General features: G+C 41.7%; 1 protein-coding gene across 2 annotated transcripts in view; it reads right to left on the bottom strand.

Annotated features, from left to right (window-relative positions):
* Positions 1-23,749, bottom strand: part of TMCC1 (transmembrane and coiled-coil domain family 1) — a 100,017-nt gene that overhangs the window by 40,836 nt on the left and 35,432 nt on the right. The window contains exon 1 of one of the 2 annotated variants that reach the window (XM_009283832.2): positions 2,990-3,131. The exons of the other annotated variant lie outside the window; for it this stretch is intronic. Within the exon in view, the coding sequence (XP_009282107.1) occupies positions 2,990-3,019 (30 nt within the window). The 5' untranslated portion in view covers positions 3,020-3,131. Of the gene's footprint in view, positions 1-2,989; positions 3,132-23,749 lie in introns of those variants that run through there. 2 annotated transcript variants of the gene reach the window in all.

The raw sequence follows: 23,749 nt of genomic DNA on the forward strand, positions 1-23,749 counted from the left end.
TGTCTGTCCTTTTAGACAACGCTCTTCTTCTAGAAGCTCTCTTATCTAGACAACGCTCTTCTTCCAGAAGCTCTCTTACCTAGTGTTAGCCTTGAGAACACCTCTACCTTCACTCTTACAGTCAAAAATCATGGGAAACATCCCTTGAACCTACTGTATCGCATTGTCATTGAGAGGCTTCATCCTCAACTCAGTTTTGCTCCTTCTGAAAATTTGATCTGCATGCTGCTTCCCCTCTGAACTTCTGCGTTTCTTCTGTCAATTTGCTAAAAACCCCAGTTGCGAACACAAGAGCATGTCCTCAGCCCGACAACCAGCCCCTGGGAAGCAGAGCCGACACGAATGCCCCAGGTGCTTCTGCTGCATCACCCTGAACCCCATCCCCACTGGCCAGAGCTGTTCTCCGACAGGCATCCTCGTCTGCTTCCTGACGCTCTAGCCATATGCTCCAGACACTCGACTTTGGGTTAATTTCAGTTCTTTTCTCCCAGATTTCAAGCCCCCATTGTGAAGGTGTGCTTATTAGGGCTTTTCTGTCTCTGGAACTTCCCTTTCCCCTGCTGCCCTCTCATTGTTTTAAGACTGTTGTGGTGTTTTGTTTGGGTTTTTTTTTTTTAAGATTTAATTTTCATTTGGCTTATGATCATCTCTTATGATGATTCACAGTACAGGGAAATCTGACTAGCAATTAAATTGTTCAGGATATGACCCTAGTTCTGTAAAAAAAATGAACCGCTGTTTGCCCTGGCTATTTTAACAGCTATGTTCTCTGGGTTAATGATTACAATGAAGCTTGCAATTGATAATATCCTGCTAATTTAATAGCTTGATTAATGTGAGGAAGTTGCAGCATCCTGAATAGCAATGACAAATCATCCTGAACAGTAAGTCACTGTCCTGGGTTGATACTTCTTGGTGGCCTTGGTAAAAGTAGAATGTCAAAGGAGTATTAAAAAAAAGAAGAAAAAAAAAAGAGAGAGAGAAATCCACAAGAAAACAAACAACCCAGAAAAACCCAAACACCCACTATTCTGTTTTACAAAAAAAGAAACCCCCACAACTCAATTGTTTTCAACAACAAATGCGTAATTATTCCTTGCAGATGACCTACAAAAAAGTTTTTTAAACATGTAGCACTGTGCTATTTTTTCCATTGACAGCTTATAAAAGAACACACATAACATGTCCTTTCCGCTACAAAAACTCTTCCCTTTAACCCACATTTCCTTAAACTGTAGGAATATGAATAGCCTAAAATCTGATCTTTCCTGGCTTTGTTGGAGAGGTATTGAAGACCCAGATACTTGCAGCTAAACTGACAACACAAGAAAGCTGAATTTTTAAACCCCAAAGTATTAGTCATTGAAATGGAATATGTACCACAAAAAAAGCTGAAAACATATTGACTAAAAATATTTTCTCCTTTTAAATAGATCAGTCATCACTTATCTTTTGTCTAGTTCTCCAGGCATCTTAGCCTAGCTTTGATAATGTCTCATATAAAAATATAAAACCCCTTCCCTGTAAGTTGCAAAAAACCAAAAACCACATAAGCCAAGATTTTCTTTCTACTCTCAGCTCACCTTTAAATTCTGTCAGTGGCCCTACATGCTGGTCTGGCCACTTAGCAGAGCTCCACAAAAGAAAAAGTCTCCCCAAATAAAAAGAAAATAGTTTGAATGCTTTTAGTATTTTCACTTTTCTTTGTCCCAACAATGCAGCTCTGTCCTCTGGGAATGAGCGTATGTGGGCCAAACACAGTATGTCATTCTCCCGTTTTCATCCCTACGGAGCGCCATTGACTTGCAGCCGCTCCCCCAGCTCTCCGGGTACACGCGGCAGCCAGGCTGGGAGCCCTGCAGCCCGGACTGACCTGCCGTAACCTTGGAGAAAGATCCCCCGCCCCACCAACCAGCAGATCCCAAAGCAAAGCAGAACCTGCTTCCAACAAAGCCTGCATTCACAAGAGCGAGCATAAGGCAGAAAGTTAGCTAGGCACAGCACCACAGCATGAACGGGGAGATAAAATCAGTGCTAATGCTACCAGCAATCCACGGACTGATGAAATTTCCTCTAGATCGAGGGAAGGAAACCTCTATGGGATTCACCATTGTTTTCTTAATGAAGCATCCTATGTTAAAGTCAACCAAAATATTTCTAGTGAAACTAGGATATGCAGGCAGACTTTCAAAAAAGTGCATTTCTGTCTTGAAGAACAGGGAGTTTCCTAGAACTGCCTTACTGTCCTGATAAAACACAATAATTAAATGCTAAAGAGATTCTAAACTTTATTAAAAGTTGATCTCAGCCACGTTTCCTCTGCTGTTGACATTCCTTGCTGTTCTCTAAATCTGTACACAGCACCTTCTGACAAATTCTCTACATTCTGTGCTGTTTGGGACAAATTCCAGAATACTTTGTGGAGGACTACCACAAAGAAGCCTGACCTCAAAGCTCACTGGAAGAAATCACTTACCATAACTGGAGAAGCTCTAACCATAAGCCCAAAAGACATGGACTTCTGGTATTAGAAATCTTTTCTAATCACTAAACCATTCAAACAGCAGATTCTTTGTGTTCACAGGGAATCTTCCAACACAAAATCTTTACCCCCACAGAAAGACCAGATCAAACACTTAAAAGACAAAGAGTACCTCAGCAGTGTAAGCAGTTTTCCTTATTTTAATATTGAGCCCAAGCCGGGCCACAAACATTGCTTACTACAGAGTAACAGCAGAGGAAAAAAAAAAAAAATCTAACCCAGTCTTATGAGAGGACAGACAGAAGATACTTGATTTCACCCCTTTGGTGTCACAACAGGCAGCAGCTCGCAGACTGATTTTTAAAAAGCAAACTCCAGCAGCAGCAGCTAACTAAAATGCGGAGCTTGGGCATTCACCGGTGACCCAGGTCTCTGCCTAGCAAACCAGCTGCATTCACAACCCTAATACTGCTGACATCCGAGAAAGGAGAAAGCCACAAGACGTACGGTTTCAGAGGCAGGCAGCGAGCCCTCCATGCTGGGTGCGCAGCAAGGGAAGCGTGCAGTCTAACCCCAGCGCCCCTCCACCGGCCAAACATGCTGTACCACAGTTACGTTAGCAGAGACCAGCTCCAGCCCTGTCAGGCTGAATTCTGTCCTGACAAAGCAGGACCTTGTAATACGAAGCAGTAGTACCCTGGGTGTGTTGGCAGAAGCCCCAAATGCATGTTTGAGAAAGCAACTGCAGCTCTGAACAAGCGAGGCACGAACGTACTGCAGAAGAGTTACCAAGTCTGCTAAAAATACTTCATTGCTGACCCCGTCAGGAACACATCTGAAGTGAGAGCCTTGTTTTCTGGAGAATAATAAAATCAAAAAGCAAAATACATCTGCTGGCAATGGTCTTGGAAGTTTATTTTAAACAAACAAACAAAGCCCCAAGGGTAGTCTCGAACAGAAAAACACCTCCCATTTTCTTCCAACTGGAAGACTGCTGGGGTGAATGACACACTTTACACGTCTTCTAGAGCTCCGGGAAAGGTGTAACCTCAAAATCTCTTCCTCTGTAACTTGCCACAGGAGGATGTTCAGACTCCTATTACAAGTTAAGGAGCTAACTGCAGACAAATTCAAAACCTGCCCTGGTGAAGACAGTGCAGAAGCCTTGTGCATTGCACAGTCCCAGGTGAGACAAATGTAACCCCTGTCACCTGGCCGGTGCCCCCTGCACAGCTTTAGGGTGCCCTATTACAGTTAGGATGCCCAGAGAAAGTAGAAGGAGCTGCCGGACTGGAAACGTGGCTAAAAGACATGAAGCATCTGGTCTGTCCTCCCCTGGCAGGACAGAGAGTGAGGTTCTTCTGGGAAGCAGGTAGGGAGCCTTCCTCCTGCCCTCCTCTGCCAAGCGCAAATCCACAAGGCATGACGGGCAGAACGGGTCCCGAGCAATTCTGACAGTGGGAACGAGCCCTCTGGGGAAAACACGTCAAGATGAGGCTTTCATTTTATGCCTGGAGTAAGCATAGCAAGCATACCCTGTATGTTTTGGGAAACTGTTAGGTGGTGAGACAATTTATTCTTCTGGGGAAGGAGAAGTGAGAGAAGTTCCTTCATAGCTTACTGCTCTGCAGTCAGACAACTGCGTTCGCCATCTATTCATAACAGACCTATCCTTAAAAAGAAAGTTATTTTTAAGAGATGTTAATTTATTCACCAGGCGTGTTTTCACATGGATTATGTTCTGTTAATTGCTAATCAGCCTGGTTGTCTGTACCATATTCATTCAAGGAAAGCAGAGGTGGCTACTAAGTCTAAGAGACACCACACTGTATATGTTTCCCTCACAGTTTTTCAGGTCACAAACTTGGATAATCTACATTAGTATATTCTCTGGATTTGTAATAACTATCTACTTAGTAGTAGTCTGACAAGTTTATGACAATCCTGTTTCAGGGGAAGTCTGCTCTGTCACAAGCTGTCCTAAGGGTGCCCACCAGAATTCAGTCTCCAACGCCAATCTGCTAATTATTCCCACCCACCTGATTTCTGCTTTTGCTTAGCAGCCCTGCTCAATAGCGACACGAACAAAGGCCTTGTTTAAAGACAGGAAAAAGGTGCAAGACCTGCAGAAATATTTAAAAAAATTGATAACAACAAAAGATGGGCTTAAAAATGACAAGTCTTGTGCTCCTCCTTCCACTCCCCTCAACGTCAAAACACAAGCTTGGTTTTCTGATGTAACTACTACCTCACTTGGGTTTACAGTTTTGGGAAATAAATGCATTTCAAGTTTAGCCAGTGAGCACACCTTTTGTTCTTACAGCAGTCCCTGCCAACTGATCAGTAACTATGACCAGTTTTTAAAGGGAACCTCGTCCCATCTTCTCGCTCAGCGAGTGTACAGGTAGTTTTAGGAGTGGCATGCTCTAAATCCATACTGAGAGTGTGAACCTTTGCAGAAGCCACCGTAGTGGAGGGATTGTTGATAAATCCTACAATGCACCAGAGTTATCATGTTATTCCTTTCCCTCAAACTGGGTTAAGCTTTTATACTGCTGAATATTTGGAAAGCAAGTCCTTTCTTGTGCCCACCTCTTTTTTTTTTTCTTAAAATTAGAAAATTTCAGATGTCTCAGTCTGGGTCAACTTAAAGCACGTTCTAAAAGAATTCGTAACAATTAATTAAGGAAGCTTTGGTCTAACTCAGGTTGGTACATTTCTAGGGCTTACCTTAGTAATGCATTGATCCCATTAATTCATTCTTACTCTCAATTCACCATACAGGCTCTGCCTATTATTTACTATTGATGAGTACTCAGATGGATGATAAAGTCCCACCTGGGTCACAATGAGCCCACACAGATAAGGTCACCTCTCCAAACTGCTGGTAAGCAGTGTTTACAGCTGCACAGAGTCGTGCCAGGCCACTACCAGCCTGACTGGGACACCACAGTCACTGCCCACCGGCACTGTGCACTTCTAAAACCCCACTCGAGCACACGGCTGCTCCACATGCACACCCTCGGCACATGCTGCTCCAAAAGGTTTTGTGGCTGCATGACAGTGCCATGAACAGAACACAAACAAACATACATACAAACTGTGAACTGGCCATAAAGTAAAATTTGATGCTATGGGAATTAGCTCATAGAGAAATTCTTAAGCTTCCATTACTTTTAATCAATAGCTTATAAACCAAATGGCAAAGGCAGCATCTTCCTCAGCCGATGGATGCACACTCTCTCCAGGCAGCATCTGTCCGTGCCGTCCCCAGCTCCATAACATCATCTTGCTCACAGCTGCTTCAGGAGTCGCTCACGGACCTTTCAGTAAAATCACCCCAGATAACTAAACAATTACAGCAGAGTATTTTTCATTAACTCAGCTTATTTGGACTAATGTTTGGGAGTTAAAAGAGGACAGTTGAACTTACATAGCAAATTCCACCAAAAGCACTCTCTCCATTTTCCAGCTGTGCAACCTTCGTCATCCATCTCATGAAAGGGAGCCACATACAAACAAAGCAGCGATGTACTGATGAGCAGGGCTCAGAGTCCTGCCTTCTCATTGTACCAACTCTAACTGCTTAACGACTCCCCCATTCAAAAACCTGACCTCAAAGTAGACAATAAAACTTTTCTGAAAGTACCTAGTTGTTTTCTGCTTCCTGACTGGAGTTTTTCCACACATTTTTAATGAAAACTGTCATTGATTAGCTGAAGACAGCTCAACTTTGTTGTAAGACAACAAAGAGTATACACAGAAGATCACACAAACCTCACCCAGGAGACAGTCAAAAGTAGTGCATGAAAATACCGTATCAGAAGCAACTCTGCTGAATAATTGCAGAAGAGTGTCTCATGTTGTTAAAAATACAACTAATTTCTGCATTGGCAGATGGAGTTTCAGTCAAAATATCCACTGAGCCACTTGAATAATTAAGTGTTGCTTCTCCATGGCATAACGAAGTATCTAATGCAATTTACTGCCCTTGCTATAAAATGTGATATAAATACTGTTTGCTAATTTTTCAGCAATGAAATTAATAGAATTAAGGTTTCTAGTACTGTGCAGCAAGCCTCTAGCTGAAATACTACCATGGCTGCCAAGACATCAGCACCATTCTCTACACACAAGCTATTTAATCTTTCAGGTAAATACCTCCTGGAACAGAGCAGTCATTTAATCTAGAAATCAAGTTTACTCGGAAGGAAGCAGAAGAAACTCTACACTGGTAATCCTCAGTAACCTGAAACACGTGGCTAGACAGATAGTAGCTGATGCACAGTGAGTTTTTTTAAAAAGTATATGTACAGTTTTAAAAGAGCTACATGTAAAATGCAATCTTCACGGTAACACAGACCCTGCATATTGCACAAACTGCTTGTATTTCACAGAATCAAGTTGAGTTTTTCTTTTCAAACCTTCTTAGCATTTCATCTCTATTTAGAGAAACTTCAGAAAACTGCCTTCTTTCACATACTAACTGGAACATACATGAAGTACTGAACAGTTATTTACTTTTATTGCAGGCCTCCTGGAGGAACAGGTATATACAGTTAGGCACTTTTTCATTTGAAGTATTTGCTCCTACTCCCCTGCTATCTCAGTAACCATTTTCAGTCTATGAGGGCACAAAGGGCTCTGCATCTTCCTTACAACCCATGTTATCATCAAAATTCTGTTCCCCAAAGTCTCTGTCCAATGGGATTCCTGAGTTACAGCATTGAAATCAACTGCAATTTTAAAGAAAGTTTAAGTCCTGAAAGGAGAGCAAATACCTTCAAAGATTTGTCTGTGCTAAAGCTATTCACTGTGAAGTTATGAAGGATGCATATTCAAACATTAAAAAAAAAAAAAACACAAAACCAAAAAAAAAAAAACACACACAAGTTTTTTACTGCAAGGGTGATCAAACACTGCAGTAGGTTGCCCAGACTCCATCCCTGGAGTCAGTCAAAACCCAGGCCATGGCCCTGGGCAACCTGCTTTAGCTGCCCTGGCCTTGGGCATGGGGTTTGGACTAGACAATCTCCAGAAGTCCCTTCCAACTTCAGTGACTCTGTGATTCTCCGACTTTTGGGATGCATTTTAAATTCTTCAGTATACAATTTTGGATCTAGTGCCAAATAATCCAGCCACTAGATCATCATTTATCAATAATGAATTATACCAACCTCACAACATCAGTGTCTACAAAGCATGATTAACTGTGAAGGAAACAGTCTTATGAAACTGAAGAAGCTCTACTGTAAGCAGTCATCAGGCTAGCAGACAGTACTAACCAGTTCCTTGTGGAGCGTGTTTACGCCATTCAACTGTATGGTAATATTTCAGTGGTAAAGAACAGAGATCATCTCAACTGTGCTGCTACCTTTTCTCTGGAGGTGACAGTAAATGACTATTCAGGTGGTAAATGCCAGTGTAATAGCTAAATGATGCCTTTACATCACTCCAGCGCAGAAAATCTGCTACTCTAGCCATATGTGGGGACGTGGCAGCGTGGGGCCCCAGTCTGGGAGATGTCCTGTCAGCAGAGGCCCCGAGGAGGTCACGGACACAGGATCAGGTCCTCGCACTGACTGGTAAGATTGAACCATCCAAACTTATAAAGTCTTCAGTATACATAGTACACATACATGCCCTTCAACAAATCTTAATACTTTAAATGCTTTTTCTCTCTAAACTTTGAAGTTAAATAATGTCAGATTTCCCTTTACGTTGCTAAAACCATTAATTATATACAGTTAAAAAAAATAAATAAATACAAAGGTCACATTCCAGATGGTTGGATCAACAAAAACATCTTGAAACAAACATTGTCAATGAAACCTGATCATGAAGGGCCAGGGCATGAGCAGGTAAGAGGCGGATGATCCTTGAGAAGTGTCCAAGTGTACTAAAAATTGTCCATTAGATGACAAGAATTCAGGTATGATATCTAGAAACCACAGAACAGCCTGAACAATCAGGTTTAATGCACCACAGTCAGCAAAACGCAAGCATGCTAAATAAAGCGCTGGTACTGTAAAGCTGCACAAATTTCAGTAATTGTTCATCATACACCAGACTGGTCAGAGCTTCTTGGCTTCTACACCTAGACTGTATGCGAGCAGATGAGCTGGCATTTTCGTCTCTTTACTCCCCAGTTTTCCCTAGGCTCACTAACCAGTCTCATGTTCCCTATCCTACACCACAGGAGAGGTGCATTTTCCTTCTAAATCCAAGCATCCAGGGCCTGTGTGAATAAGCCTTCAGCTGTGGGGCTGCCCTACCCCAGCAGGGAAAGCCAAGCTCCCCTACTCCTGCCAGGGCGCATGATCTCTTTGGTAATCCAATCCTGTACAGCTGTCAGCAAGAACATGATCCCAGCTCCACGAGCATCGACACGGCAGGGCCAATTATACAAGCAACTCAGCAAACAATATGGACGCAGACAATCAGCGTCAGCAAAAAAGGACTTACAGACTAGTCTGTCCACAGTAACTAAATGCAAGAGCTTCTTTAGTTAAAAGCACTGAGAGCAGCATTAAAATTTATCCCCTCCATTACCCTATTTTCACCAATATATACATCTAACCCAGCTTACACAGAAGGTTAAAAAAAAAAAAAGCCAGCCCATGCCAGCTAGCAACTTAACCATCAACCTGAGCAACAGCAACACTCTACTCAGGAGAATGAGAGTACATCTAATCCTGAAGAACTACTATGGAAACAACACAGCAGAATAAGGAATAAATTACTTTAAAGTTGAATTTTCATACCAAACTTCACACTTCAAAATGAGTATAATCATTCCACTCACCTGTGTGAAGCGCTCTGACCAAGGCAAATTTGTGTGGGCTTCTACTTCCCCTACACATAATTATAGTATGCAGTGCAGGCATAGACTGAGCTAGACATTGCTAGGAAGACAGTGCACAGTACCATATACCAAAGCATCTAAAAATATAGGCTTCTTTAGAAATTAAATGCCAGATTAGTAAATCTTCCCAGGCTACCACAGCAGAGTTCTGAGTCTTTCCCTAAATAGATTAAAGACAGAAGACGACAAACATTACTAGATGTAAGTCTGCTCTGTTGAGATCAGAACAGTAGAAGAACCTAAAGTTCTTCCCCCTCAGTTTGCTAACAAGTCTAATTTTGAACTAATTTTAAAATATCTCTCTTTAAACATTTCAGATCAGTTTTATTACTGACAAATAAGAAACTGATAGAACTGAAGGTTTGGGTTGGGGTTTTTTTCCCCCCTCATTTAACTGGAAGATGAAATAACTATGTAAATGGCACAAGGCCCTGTTAAATAGTACCTGGAATATGTAACCAAAGAGCACCAGAAAAGAAAGCATACCTCAAAATACTGCTGTGGGAAAGAGAAGGCAGGAAGGGTGTTTGGGCTGGAGAGGATGAAGAAAAATAAGTAACTACATCACTCCAAAACACATTGGGAGGCTCATCTGCCTAGTTAACTACTCCTCTGGAAGGCAGCTGAGCCCAACAGCTACAGAGAAAAACACCAAAACAGGGAGAGGAGGGAAGGAGACTGCATGCCAAAGACACAAAAGCATGCAATTGTGGCAGATAATTAAGAATTCTTATTTAGTCTCTCTCCCCCACTCATCCAGTGTTTTTTAGTGATTGAGGCATGAGGGAGGGAATATTTCCAGCTCAGCTGATGAGGAAGTTACATTGCAATCAGTAGAGGATCTACAGTGCAGAAGGACTGTGGCAGCAGTAACAGGACCCGTTCCAAGAAACGGCTGCAAACGGCTACTTCACCGAGTGTAAAGGGTATTCTTCAGGCACAAATTCACGCAGACTGAGGTCATTTCTCAAGACAGCAAAGAGAACCAAACACTGTAGAAAATTATTTGTAGCATGAACCTATAACAGCAGGATTACTGGAGAAAGGCAATGCCAGGGAAGTGCCTGCAAATGGCTGTTCTCTGGTTTTCACACTCATACTACGAATCTACAATAATTCCATCCATTTGAACTCATGATTTTTACTTACCCAAGGTACGTGTATTTTGCCAGACAATAAGATGCTGAAAAGATACAATTTCAAAGTTTAACAAGTGGCATAAACATCTGTCTGACTAATTTCCAGCGACTCTCCAGTGACATCTGCAGCAAGGTCCGTTTTCTACATTTCTGAGCAGCAGTACCAAGTTCCATATTTCTAGAGGAAATGAGATGATCTATATGCCTATAATCTAGGTTCAATGTTTCAGATACATAAAAGAATCTCCTATACAGACAATCACTTAGTATCATTTACCATTTTTGGGGAGCCACCATTTGTACTCTTGCTGGGTTTGGATAGTCTAATACTAAAAATACTCAAAGAGGAGACCATGTTTTTGCATACACATCAGCAAAGTGCAGGGCATACCAACTTTTATTAATATGAAGCAAGATAATATGAAACATAGCACAGTCCTGAACTTTAAATATCTAACAAAAGGCTTAGGTCTAAGCTCATGTAAAAGGATACTCTCTGAATCGTCACAATTCTCCTGTCTCCATCAATACAGATGGACAATAAAACCACCAGTACAGACTGACAATAAAACACTAAAGTTGACCTACTGTCCCTCATAGTTCACCACAGAAATTTTTTCCACACAATGAATGAAGACCGTCTCATGGTATTTTATATAAGAAAACTCTGGAAGCATATGTAGAAATTAAGTAGTCAGTGAAGAACTAGGAGAGATCAACAAATCTCAACGGCTTTAAGAAAATTTGTAAAGGAAGAATGAGTATCCCTCCAAACCAGATCAGACCTATAGCCAACCTCTTCACGTAGGAAGGATTTCTTTTTAAAGCAGATGTTTATATTATGTTCAGTGTGGAAAACAGCTTAATGATAGCTGATGATTTCTGAAACCAAAAACCTGCAACTAGCTTTCTATTTTTGCCAGCTGACCACGCAACAGGCATTTGTTTTGAGAAACCTGTAACATCGAAGCCACAAAGCTCCAGCAGTGCTCGAGTCCCTCCTGAGTCCTGCAAGCCTTCAACATTGCCCTGGAGAAAGAACATGTTTTCAGGGACTCTTTATTGAGCTATGAATAAATGGGAGATGCAATCACATTACATGAACTGTGACTGAACTGCAGCAGTCAATGAGAGCTCCTTGCCTGGCCCTTTTTAGACCCAATTATTTCAAGTCTAAAACGGCACAATGTTTTCTTTGCATAGTCTTTAGCTTTTTCACTCACTGCTGGCATGAAAAGCAGTATTTTCTTCTTCATCACTACTCTTAGCACAAACCAACAAGCTCCAAAGCCTATTACGTACGTATGATATAAGTCACTGAGTATTAATAAAGGATCAACATTTTGATAGCAACCACAAACTAATTTAAATAAACAATTTATTTAAAGATTCCTGTAAGGTCAGTTTGGCTGATCATGCAAACCAAGAACATAACCCACTGTCCTTTTAGCAGCAGTCTGCAAGCGAGAAATGCCACATGTAGCAGCATGCTTCTATTTCCTCAGCGTCCGAAGTAGCCACCCTACTAATTTTTTTAAGGTGTTTCAGATCTAACAGAAAACTGCCACTGAAAGGGGTGCTCCTGGTCCCTTCCTCTGCACACCCCGTCTTCCACACATTCCTGCCGGTCCCCTCCCATCAGATGCTCACGGCATGGTAAGCTGGCTCTGGCAGCCAATCCAAGGGAAAACTGTCCTCCCTTTTCAGCACGGTTTGCCCTCCCCTGGATAAACCAGCTGACCTGACTCCCCACAGTTGCACAATCACTACACCCAACCCAAAGGCAGTTGTAACAGCACACGGGCGTAAGTAAGGGGGAAGAAGGGGTCTGCTCCCGTTAGCAGCAAATACTTCTGTGGTTAGACCAGCTCTAGTAAGACAACGCACCCTAAGACACTTCATAGCAGTTTCTTCAATTAAAACTGAAATGCATTGCGTATTTGTGGTTTGGGCCAAAAACATGTGTATTTCAGTTTCCTAGAAGACCGAAAGCATGGACAGATACTTACAAAAAAACACGATCATGTGACCACATACGACCACTGTATTAGATTATGATGAAAGCTATTTTTAAAAAGTTTGGCATGAGCATTAGACATTAATGTACATGCATAAATACACAAGCGCATGCTCACACACACAGCCCAGCTGACTCGCCAGCTCCTGCTACACCTGAAGCAACGCACAGTAGCACCACACATAAACAAAAGGCCCCCGGGCATAACACTGAAATTCCTCAAAGGACAGTAAGGGTGGACCAGGGGTTTTAAGAATAGCAGAAACCTGAAATGCAGAGGAGTACGTGTTGTTCGGTACTACCTCCTGCCTGGAAGAGCACTTGGCCCAAATCTCAGGGTTTTCAGAGAGCAGCAGCAGCATTCAGAAATTAAATTTGTGTGGAACGCAAGAATTCTGGTAAAAGTGAAAAGAGCTATGGGCAGGGACAGAGGTGTGGAGTGTACTTACACAGCAAAATGCTGGTGCAACTGCAGGTACATAAGCCTGAATTTCTGTAAGTTTGTCTACATGGCATAATGAAGACAGGATATCTATTCTAGTTTTAGTCAAAATTGGCCAGACACAAAGAGAAGTCAGCATGTGCTAGTACGGACCAAGTCTCTTTATGGAGCATGGCAGCCCATTTATCAGCTCTCCTTGTTTGTTACAGGCTAGACTACTTAGAATCCTATCTTCTTTTTGGTGGGCAGAAAAGCTCAGAAAATTTCAGTAGAAATGCTGAATGTACATATTCGTTACTTTCAAACTACAGTGAGCGAGCTCAGGTTCCCATGATTTCATACTGCTTCCAACAGTCAAGGAGTTAGGATACCGAAATACAGAGAGGATGTTCCTTGAAATTTATGTTCTGCTATTCTGAGTGTCAAGATTCATTAAAAAATGGGCTCAAGCTTGCATTTGGTTACATTAAAAATCAATGTGATTTAAACCCTTAAGCCCATTATTATTTCTCCCCTTCCAACTATGTTTCTTGCTTTGTTTTTAAACAGGATATGTCCAACCACAATTAACTTTAAGCAGAGAGACAGAGAGATAGAGAGGGAGAAACAGCGGGACATACCGCAGAGCAGAAAACCACTGACCTTACCTAGCAGTAAGACACACTAATGCTGCAAGGCATTTTCTTGAAGCTATAATAGCGAGTGTAGCTATCAATGTATAGGTGGGTGCCGTGGCCTCATTCTTCCCTGCTAAAAAAATACTTTAATGTTATTTATAGGTTTAAAGGAAGAAAAGAAAAAGTCCTATATCTGAATGTCACTGTACTCCCACAATGCAGATAGGGATCACAGCGACCCACATAAGACCTTTTCTGTTTCAAAGTTCTGGGCTGTTTCAATCGGCTGCATTAATGCAAACAGCAGTACTGAAGTGGATTTGCCTGTTTGTGGATTACAGCAGACAGTCATTCAAAAGTCACTTAGCATAAATATTGCCTTCAAAGAGAAGACAGCTTTAGAAGTTACGTGGCAAAGAAGGTATAGACAAAGAACACTGGAGAATCCATGTTTAACAGTCAAGGTACTGCTGCACAAAAGCAGTTTAACACAAAATGTTAGGTAATTTTTTTTCTTTACCCTCGGAAATGGGAAGGGGGGAGTAGATACTTGTCGAAATGCTATGAATACAAAGCCTTGCTAAGACTATGTCTGAGCTATAGTTATGTTAGCTTTGCAATTCCACGAGTGTGTGAAAACAAGTGCAGCCAATACAGAGCTTCTTAGCTGGATACTGTTTGGAGGAAAGAGAAGCAGCAGCAGGGGAATATGCATCTCCCACAGTGGGGTCAGTTGGTCTCAGAGGTAGCAAAACTGAAGCACAACAATTTAAAGCCATCTGCTCAAGGTCATTAAGACGCAGAGGTACACAACCTGTGAGCTGCAGTTCCACGGTTCATATTTTCAGTCAAATCTGTGATTGTCCAAAGACTATAATCACTGACCTACTCCAACATCCCTGTGGCAGTTCCAGCTTGTTCAGGAGATTTTAATAGGTTAATTTCTGTTGGCAGACATCATACTTGACTACGTAATGTCTGTCCACATCATATTTCTGCTAGATGCCTACTGGCTTCTTTATCAAGCCATTTCTTTTGCTTTCCCTCCTCTTCTGCAGCTGCACTTGATTTCAATGCTGGCTGTAACATCGGTTATCCATTGTCTCCTGGGGAATCCAGGGTGGTTTCTTCACCTGTGGACTACAGGGCTTCTGATCATTGAGAATACCCACAGACCTCTTTACTGAAATTAAGATTTCCAAAAATACCATCAAGAAAAAAGAAGAGAAAAGCCTCTGCCAGCTTCTAAATCAAAATAGAAGAAAAATATACACACAGGAAATTCCATGCACAGAGAGTATTAGCCACTCTGCATCTTCATTAGATGCATCCAATTAAAACATGCTTAATGTATTTAATTTTCCATTTCCATGTAAACCAAATCAGCTTATGGTGCTGGATGACCTCTCTGGTTTCTAATACCTTTTCATACTGTTTTTTGTACAAGTCTAAGCAGTGCCCAGGTTGCAACAGACCTCCGGTCCCCTGTGAACTGGGCCTGTTTTGAATAAGTGACCTGAAAGGTAAAAAGGTTTGCAATTTTTCAGCAATTGCTTGAATGATAAGAGATCCAGTCAGGATGTTTAATACAGCACAGAATAAGACTCTCAATACAACATTACCTCCTAAGGATTATAAACTGTCAAAACATATAGGAAGTTTTCTTTCTAGCTTTAAAAGGAGACTTTACATGTGTTTAAATTATTTCTTACGGAAAACTGTGTGGATCTGAAGGATCACTGTATTCTACATACCTTTATAAGAAAACACTCTAATAAGAACTGGTATCTCTCAGTAAGAAACTGGGTTAAAGCATCTAATGCTGAAGAGAGCAGCATTTCATTTTCCTCATGTCTGACTGAAGCAGAGTACTCAATAATTCATAGCTTGCTCTGATCAAGCTCCAGCACAGGTGCTGCACAGTCAAACCTCAGGGAAGCTACCTGCAATGTGCCTGATCATCATAGGTGAAACATGCATAAAAGATGTGCAATGCTTGCTTCTACAGGTTTTTTTATTTATGACAATGCTAAATTGCACAAGGAGTCCTGCTTTGAAAAGTCCTTTGCATTAAGAGTCCAACAGTTTCAGAGAAAGTGGAGGGGGAGGAAGAGATGTGGGTGTTAAGAGGAAAAGTGACTGACTGAACTATGAAAACACCCCCTTACCAGAAGGTAATTCATTAAGCAGAGCACCCCAGAAGTTTGCTATAGCCAGTTCCACAGTAAGTTCATAAACAGCAGTCATTCCAAGAATGGACGCTTTTTGCTCCCTCTCTTTTGTGCCAGTAAGGTGGCTCTGAAGAGAGCCTTACTCATGAAGAAGTGGCAAAAGCACCTTCCATTCTCCTCCAGGAGTCAGCAGAATTAAAAGACACTGTGCCATGCAAATCTCCCTCGAAAAATTAACTACCAAAGTAGTTGTCAGCAGTTGGCTTACTGTGCACTCCCAAACCAGAATACAACCACCGCCACAGCCAAAGCACAAAACTTACTAATACGAATCCACTCCAGAAATGGAAATAGAAAATTCTTCAGAAAATGAGTGTATGAACAGGGAATTTTACCTAAATGTGTGAAATCGCCAGCTGTCTGACATAATAGAAACATCTTCATTCCTGGTCTCATTTGGAATTTTGCAGCTCGTTAGTAAGCGCGGGAGCTTATGTGCCACGTCACAGATTCGAAAGAGAAAAGAACCTAATGCTGAAGATAGCCCTGTTCTGAGCAGGTCACTGGGCAGGTGAACTCCAGAGATGCCTTCCAGCCTGAACTAACTGATGAGCATCGCTGGAGGGGCATGAAAGAAGACACCTCTCTTCTTCCTGTCTTTGCAAAAGAAACTCTTCCCCATCAATAGCCTGAACTATAACCAAGACACAAACAGGATTTTAATTCCTATACCACTGGTTCATAAATGAGTCAAAGATTACTTTTGCTGAGCTCTCTCAATGTAGTTGGATACTTTTTTCTCATTGCTTTGATAAAATAGAGGGTGCTGAATCAGCAGCTTTTGATCCAATGCTAGAAAGCCTTCTATCAGGGTAGGATCAGAGCCAGTGTATGTCACAGTCTCATCTACCTGCTTCTAGATCTAGAAGGTATTGGTGTATTTGGACAGAAGTTTTAAGCAAACATGAATTGAGCTGCTTTTGTAAAATCCATCTATCCATCTGATTATTTGAGAGGAAAAGCGAAAAACCAAGCAACAGAAGACCATATTTACTCACCACAATTAGAAGAGTGACTGCAGCATCCACAAGTATATCTGAGACAACCAATCTAGGATAATTAATGGCAAAAAGATTAGAAACACTGTTTACTAGTTCTGAACAATACAAGAGACCAGTCAGTTGTTAATAGTCCCAAATAGTTCTTCAAGACAACATGCTACTGGGTTGCAAAGAGATTACAGAGTACTCTGTATTTAATGTGATAACTGGTTCTCATCTGGGGAACCAGTTCTCTGAGCATCCCAGATATAAGCAAGAGTAGCTAAACTCATTCCCCACCACCAAACATACTTACCACGCTTGAATCCATTTCACAAAACTAAAGAAACAAAGACTAGAGCCTCCTGCTGATGCATTAACCCTCAGTTAATTATCAGCTCACTAAACCACCAGAACGTGCTAATGGCAAAACCTCAGTGAAAGCTACTTGGCTTTTCAGGTGTAGAGGGGATTGGACCATGCAACAGTGGTGAGCAGCCTGCAAGAGCTGAAGCTGGAAGCATTTAACTGACCAGCCCTAAACCCCTATGCTTGAGATGAGACACACACAGCACGCTGAACCCAAAGCCCCGCCTGGCAGAGTTCGTGAGTTGGGTTAATGTTCAAGAAGCAATGGCAACCAATTAATTCACAGACAAAGCATGATACCAAGTCGCTTCTATTCATCATTTTATCTCTAAGGCATAATGTACCCCACTGTTATTTCTTTTATTAAATGCTTATATAAAGAAACGTACATTTAAAAATCAGTTTGATCTTTTTTTAAGCATCCCCTGAAACAGATGGTTTTATACTCCTTCTCTGAACCTGGCTATTGTAGAACTACTGTTAGTGAGCCTGAAACCCAACTGGTTTTAATTTATGATGGCTGTTATATGGCAGTTTTAACCTATATTCTCATTCTCTCCCTCAAAGGCTGGGTACATCATGCCTTAGCTCACATGATGTTCACACACTGAATAATCAGGAACACAGCATCACTCACCAGGCACAAGAGAGCACTGCTGCTCTGCTGCAAGGGCAAACTTCATTTTGAATACTGCTCCCTGACTGTGGATATTTGAACTTTTGATTTGGCTTTTAAAGACGCATTTGCTAACGACACCAACAGCCTACTTTTTGATTTCAAAGATGTGAGAGATCAGATATGGAAGGGCTGCTTTGTTAACTAAAAGCAACACTATTGTTGTAACTGTTCAGAAAAGAAACTAACAGCTAGGACGAACTGTGTTCACGTTAATGATCTTCTACCCACTGCCACATGCATTGAGCCCCTGACAGCGTCTGCGTAAATGAGAATCCCCACAGTGTGGAACCAGACAAAAGCAGGAAACCCAACGGCTTCTTCCCTGCCAGACAGGGATGCGGAGAACACCACGCTCAACAGCTTGCATCCCGAACCACAGAGCTCTGCCCATTGGGTGTTTCAGTAGGTCACGCACAACTGAAGTCACCTGCACTGGAATACGTGGACATTTCCACCTTGTTTGAGGGATTGTAATATTTTTCAAAAATTATGTTTAGTAATAGAAATGTGTTAATGGTCTTCCTGGAGATCCCACCTTTAGGCAGAGCGTCAAGGTAACTTTACAAGGCCTCTCACTAAAGCTGCTTCTTTGCAGTGATGCTGGCTGGCAAGAGACGAGCTCTTTTCAACTTTCTGCCTGGCAAACAAATACCACTGTGGCTGCTGCCTGCAGCAAGTTTTCTGCACCAGTGTAGATGGACAAATGTAGAAAGTGAAGTTAATGTGTAGTGAATTGCAAGTCTGTAGATTTTATTGAAATAACTAATGTTTTCTTTCTTCAAATGCTATCACCAGGCTTGTTAAGCTGTGCTTGAAAGTGCTCTATCTCCAGCTATAACAAACCACTGGCATGTACCTTTTATGGAAAAAAGTAATGTTTATGAAAAGAAGTTCACCCTCCTTTAATATGTGAAAAACGCATCTTCTTGCAGGGATTCCATTCTGTATAGTATCCGGATTTAAGAGAAATGTGTGGAATTCCTGTAGATAACTATTACATCCAATATTGCGAGTTATCACACAGTTTTTTCAAACCCCATACTAATCTAATCTCGGTAAATAACACCTAGGGTTTTCTCTTAATGAATGCTAGAGCTTTAATTAGACTGCCTAGAGGCTGTATATGGTTGCGACATACTGTGATAGTTTGATTTAAGTGTATGACACAGGTCAAACTGCCAATCTAAACGATGAGCTGCCTTTGAAATCTGCAAGATACCACAGACCCAAAAATGATAAAAAAACCCTTGGAATTCCTTCCACGTCTGGTTTTATACCGAGCCTTAGCTATCCAAGGTTCAACCCTGGAATGCAATCATTGTCTTTTTGGGCGATGAGTTAGCCAGCATTGTAACTGCTGAACTACCTTGGATGCGAGTTCTCTGTTGATGGTCACACGCACCCGCTTCCCCCACACTCTGCACCTCTCCCTTCACAGCACTGAAGCCATCAACATGCATCAAAGAGTACTCCACAGCCAATACTTCTGACCCAGGTACGTGTGAACTGCTTGTTTGCTACTGACCCTTGGTACTCACGAACGGTTTTCAATTTACAGCTCAGACACCGAAGTTTGCACAGAGAGCACCAATTCACCAGGCAAATTTTTATATATCCACTTATGAAAAATATCAGAAAAGCAAAGTTAAAGTTGATCAATAGTACACGTGTTTCTCGAGTGTCAAGAAAGCATTCAAAGCTTCGACATTTCAGGCCCAGCAACAAGAACTGCTTGTTTGCTACTGACCCTTGGTACTCACGAACGGTTTTCAATTTACAGCTCAGACACCGAAGTTTGCACAGAGAGCACCAATTCACCAGGCAAATTTTTATATATCCACTTATGAAAAATATCAGAAAAGCAAAGTTAAAGTTGATCAATAGTACACGTGTTTCTCGAGTGTCAAGAAAGCATTCAAAGCTTCGACATTTCAGGCCCAGCAACAAAACATAAGTTACAACAGTCTTTCAAACGTGTACTGCTTACTATTAAAATGCTAGAAGAAAATGGCTTGAATGATACTACAGAATCAGGAGGCCCTTTTCATCCAGCTTATTATTATTTTTTAATTCTTTAATTACACGTAAAAGGTTCAAATATCTTTGTTCTTTGGTAGCAGTTTTGGTAGTCAGAGCTGGATGGCTAGATGAAAGCTACAAAGGGCATGAAAAACAGTATTTAGCTGAGCAATGTGCCAGTTGCTCAAACTTATGATATATATATAATGAACATATATATGCTGGTTACAGATGGTGTCTGGGGTACCTCTGATGAGCTAGAGACATGACAGTATGAAATGGCAGGAGTAGCTGAAACACAGTCTCCTCTCTTGCAGAATTAACCATGTGTTCAAAAAGAATCCCCTTAGTGCAGCAGGGATCAAGAGATGTAGATGTTCACTGTGGCATCAGCAATGTTCTAGGCTGGGACATCTCCCTCACTCTAAAAGCAAGACATAAGTGAAAGAACATGCATAAAGACTCATTTGTCCAGTGAGAAATTCTTTCCTCACTACTGATTAGCTAAATTGTTTGGATAATCCACAATCTTTTCTACCTGTTCAGTGGACTACCTAATTTTTGAAATGTCTCATTCTGAGTGCTGAAGATCTCATATTTTATGCAACTACTTATTTCTGGCAGTCTATATACAAACACTGTTCTCTCTTCAGCTCTATTATGGTACAAAAAGGATAATTTTACATAATGTATGGAAGCTACAGCATACCTCTGAACTTCTGTAGCTGATATTAAACAGCATTTTAGGGAAAAAAAAAAAAATTCCAAATGAGATGAACTCATATGTAACCCAATGAAAAGACTGAAGAGTGGAACAGATCAAGTTATCAGAGTATTGCCAATACATTACCTTAATTAAGCAACTATTTTATTCAGAACATTAATATTGGAAGTACTAAACAAATGCGAGAATAGCTCCAAATCTGACAAGTATTTAAATTTATAGCACTTTATCCTACCACATAATAACTATGACTAAGACATAATTTCCCTACTCAATTCCAGGTCTCTGAGTCTCCACGCCTCTGCGATACACTATTATTTTTGAGATTAATGGGCTTGATCCCAAGATATGCCCAACTCCTACTGAAATTAATGCTTTGTGCATAAAAAGCAGAGGAATGCCTCTCTTTTTTTTTTTGGGGGGGGGTGGTGGTCTTTAGCGTAAAGAGAAAGGCAACCTACATTTCACTGAAAGAAAGAACACACACCAACTAAAAGCTTATTTAAATAGAGAAAATTGTTAGAAACTTTAGTCCCCTTACAAAACAGTAGTCCCAAATACTGAAGACCTGTGGGCAACAGTTCTGCACTAATATTTCACATGCTTTGCAATCCAGCCTCCAGTGAAACACCTCCTCCACACCAACGTGAAGCTCTTCATTTCCTCTGCTCCTATTGTCCTGTTGCCAATGTCATCAGGCTGAAATAATTTATTTCTGACTATAGAAATATTTCTTTCCCCTGTAAGCTTTTGTTCATCACTAACAGGATCTCTGGTCCTTCCACACTGATGGTGTAGGCAGTGGGTTTCAGCGCACCCCCCAGGCAGACATGCTTGAGCAAGCAAAAAAATGTACCTGCATATAGGCTACCCCATGCTCATTTAAGCACTCCTTCAAATTTAATTTTGGGAGTAGTTAGTGATTCTAGAATTGAAACTTCTACTAGTTATGGATTTTCCAAGTGTGACATCAGTGCTCATAGGCTTCTGAGAGTTAAGTATGACATATGATGTACACAGATAACACAGAAAAAATATTTTTCTGCAGTTGAGTGTTTACTAACAGCACTCGGAAAAAAACCACAAATAAAACCCTTGTAGTAAAACTTTACAGTTTGCATTCCTGTGATCTTGGACTCCATTCTTGCTAAGTATGTGCCCTATGAATGCCCTATCAAAAAAGTCAAATGATAGCACTTACAATGTGTTGCTGAAACATTTTATTACTCTGATTTCAAATCTAAATACAATTTTGTTTTTTAATGCATACTAAAATGTTCATAGCAATTCTTCGAAGGATTAGAACCTCACTTCATTTCCTTAGCAATTTTTCCTGTCTATTTTAAATAGTCTCACAACTCAAGAAGGGAATGTTTTCTAAGCTGAATTCCCTATTCAAATACCAGTTGATCTCTGTGGTATCCAAACTGCATCTTAAATTAAAAAAACCCAAAACCTTGCTCCTCTAGTTTTCCTGTCAATGTCTATCAAAGTGTCCTGGAACTTAGATTATGTTTTCAACTGAATTAATTTCTGTCTTCAAAAGATGGGCTATTCAGACACACCGCCTCCGATGTGAGTAGTCTGAACCGCACATACAACTTCATTTATTGTAAACTAACAAAAACTTCCACTGATTTAAAATTTACTTAACAGTATGGACCAAGTTATTTGATGGGATTGGCCTCGTTTTCCTCATCGTGCATTTTGCAGGGAGACTGGTTTTAGAACGTGGAAGACCTGTTTAAGGATGGGACGGAAAGAATCAGTCCAAACACAAGAAAGGTTAAACTGTAAGCATGCAGCATTGGGATTAATATTTTACTTATTGTAACATCTAAATCAGGTGTTGAAAAAACAAATATTTTCTAAGACACAAAAGATATGAAACCACATTTAAAAATAATAAACAAAAAGCAGGCAAGAAACTTCATTTGCAAGGTTCCGCTAATTCGTAATTGCCATGGAACATGCTTGTCCTCTTCTCTTTAATTAAGAGCTAACACACTGTAGGGCTGTGAACTTTTACACGAAATAACAGGTCATCCAGTAACTACAGTTTATGGAAAAAGAAGGTGTCCTGTGTTCTTATGAACCCTAGAGGGCCGAGGGGATAAGAGTGACAGCTACAGCGGTTTCAGTAGTCAGGGAAAAAGTCTGTTCTGTCATCCCTTAGTATTCCAGCAAACCAAATTTTAAAACACCAAACCGTCACCCACAGAAGTGCGGAGGCTTGTCAAGAAACAGCCTGGCCCAGGGAGGCCGCAGAGGAGTGTGCACCTGCACACACCGTGGTCGCACACGGGGCAGCACTGCACACACAGCCTGCCCACTGTGTCATCTGTGTGCTTTTCCCACATATGCTTTATTTAGTAAGGGGTCTGCGAAGAGACAGAGAGGCTGCTGTGGAGAAGAATTTCATTTTTTTAGCCGAACTCCAATGGCGACAGATGCTACGACAGAGATTTATTGAGCCCGCCAGTCCCGCAGCAACAGTGCTGCATTCTCGGACCGCCAAGTGCCGCCATACCATCCGCAGCTCAGCAGGCGCTTGGAATAAAGAAACATCCCTGGCCTCTTACGAACACCAGCGTTTTGTGGGTTTGGAGAGAGGTTACCTTGACATTCTGGACCCCCTTTGGATTGTCAAACTGAATGGAAGCTCTGTCATCATTTACTCCGCGCTATGAAAGCTTTTGACCATTTTCCCCTGGAAATGTCTCAGCTGCTAACCCACTTAGGACTGCCAGCATCAATGTATTTTCTTGCACAGACCCATCCATCAGCAATTTCTGTGGACACCCAGGGCGGCATTTGCACACCTGCCACGCGCCCTGCCGGACAGGTGACGCCTGGTGCAGCCGTGCTGGTGGCACAGAGCTCAACCACACTGGCCGTGCCATGGGCTGGCGCCTCCCCAGTCCTCAGCTGCCTATGCTGGAGCTGCTGCCACCCGTGCCCCAGGAGCAGCTCCCAGAGCAGCACCTGTGACCAAAGCCTGGGGGAAGCAAAGCCAAGCTGCACCGATGAGCCAGGGGCACCAGTCCTACCAAGAGCAGGGTGTGGGCAGGGGTGGGAAATGGACCGTGCAATTGTGGGCTTTTTATAACCCTAAGGTACCAGGCGTACAATGTAAAGGCAAGGGGGGGGGGGGGGAAGTCCCCAGTCAAAACCACACAATGCGG

This window comes from Aptenodytes forsteri, unplaced genomic scaffold (assembly GCF_000699145.1).
Source record: "Aptenodytes forsteri isolate BGI_AS27 unplaced genomic scaffold, ASM69914v1 Scaffold267, whole genome shotgun sequence".
NCBI classification, from domain to species: domain Eukaryota; kingdom Metazoa; phylum Chordata; class Aves; order Sphenisciformes; family Spheniscidae; genus Aptenodytes; species Aptenodytes forsteri.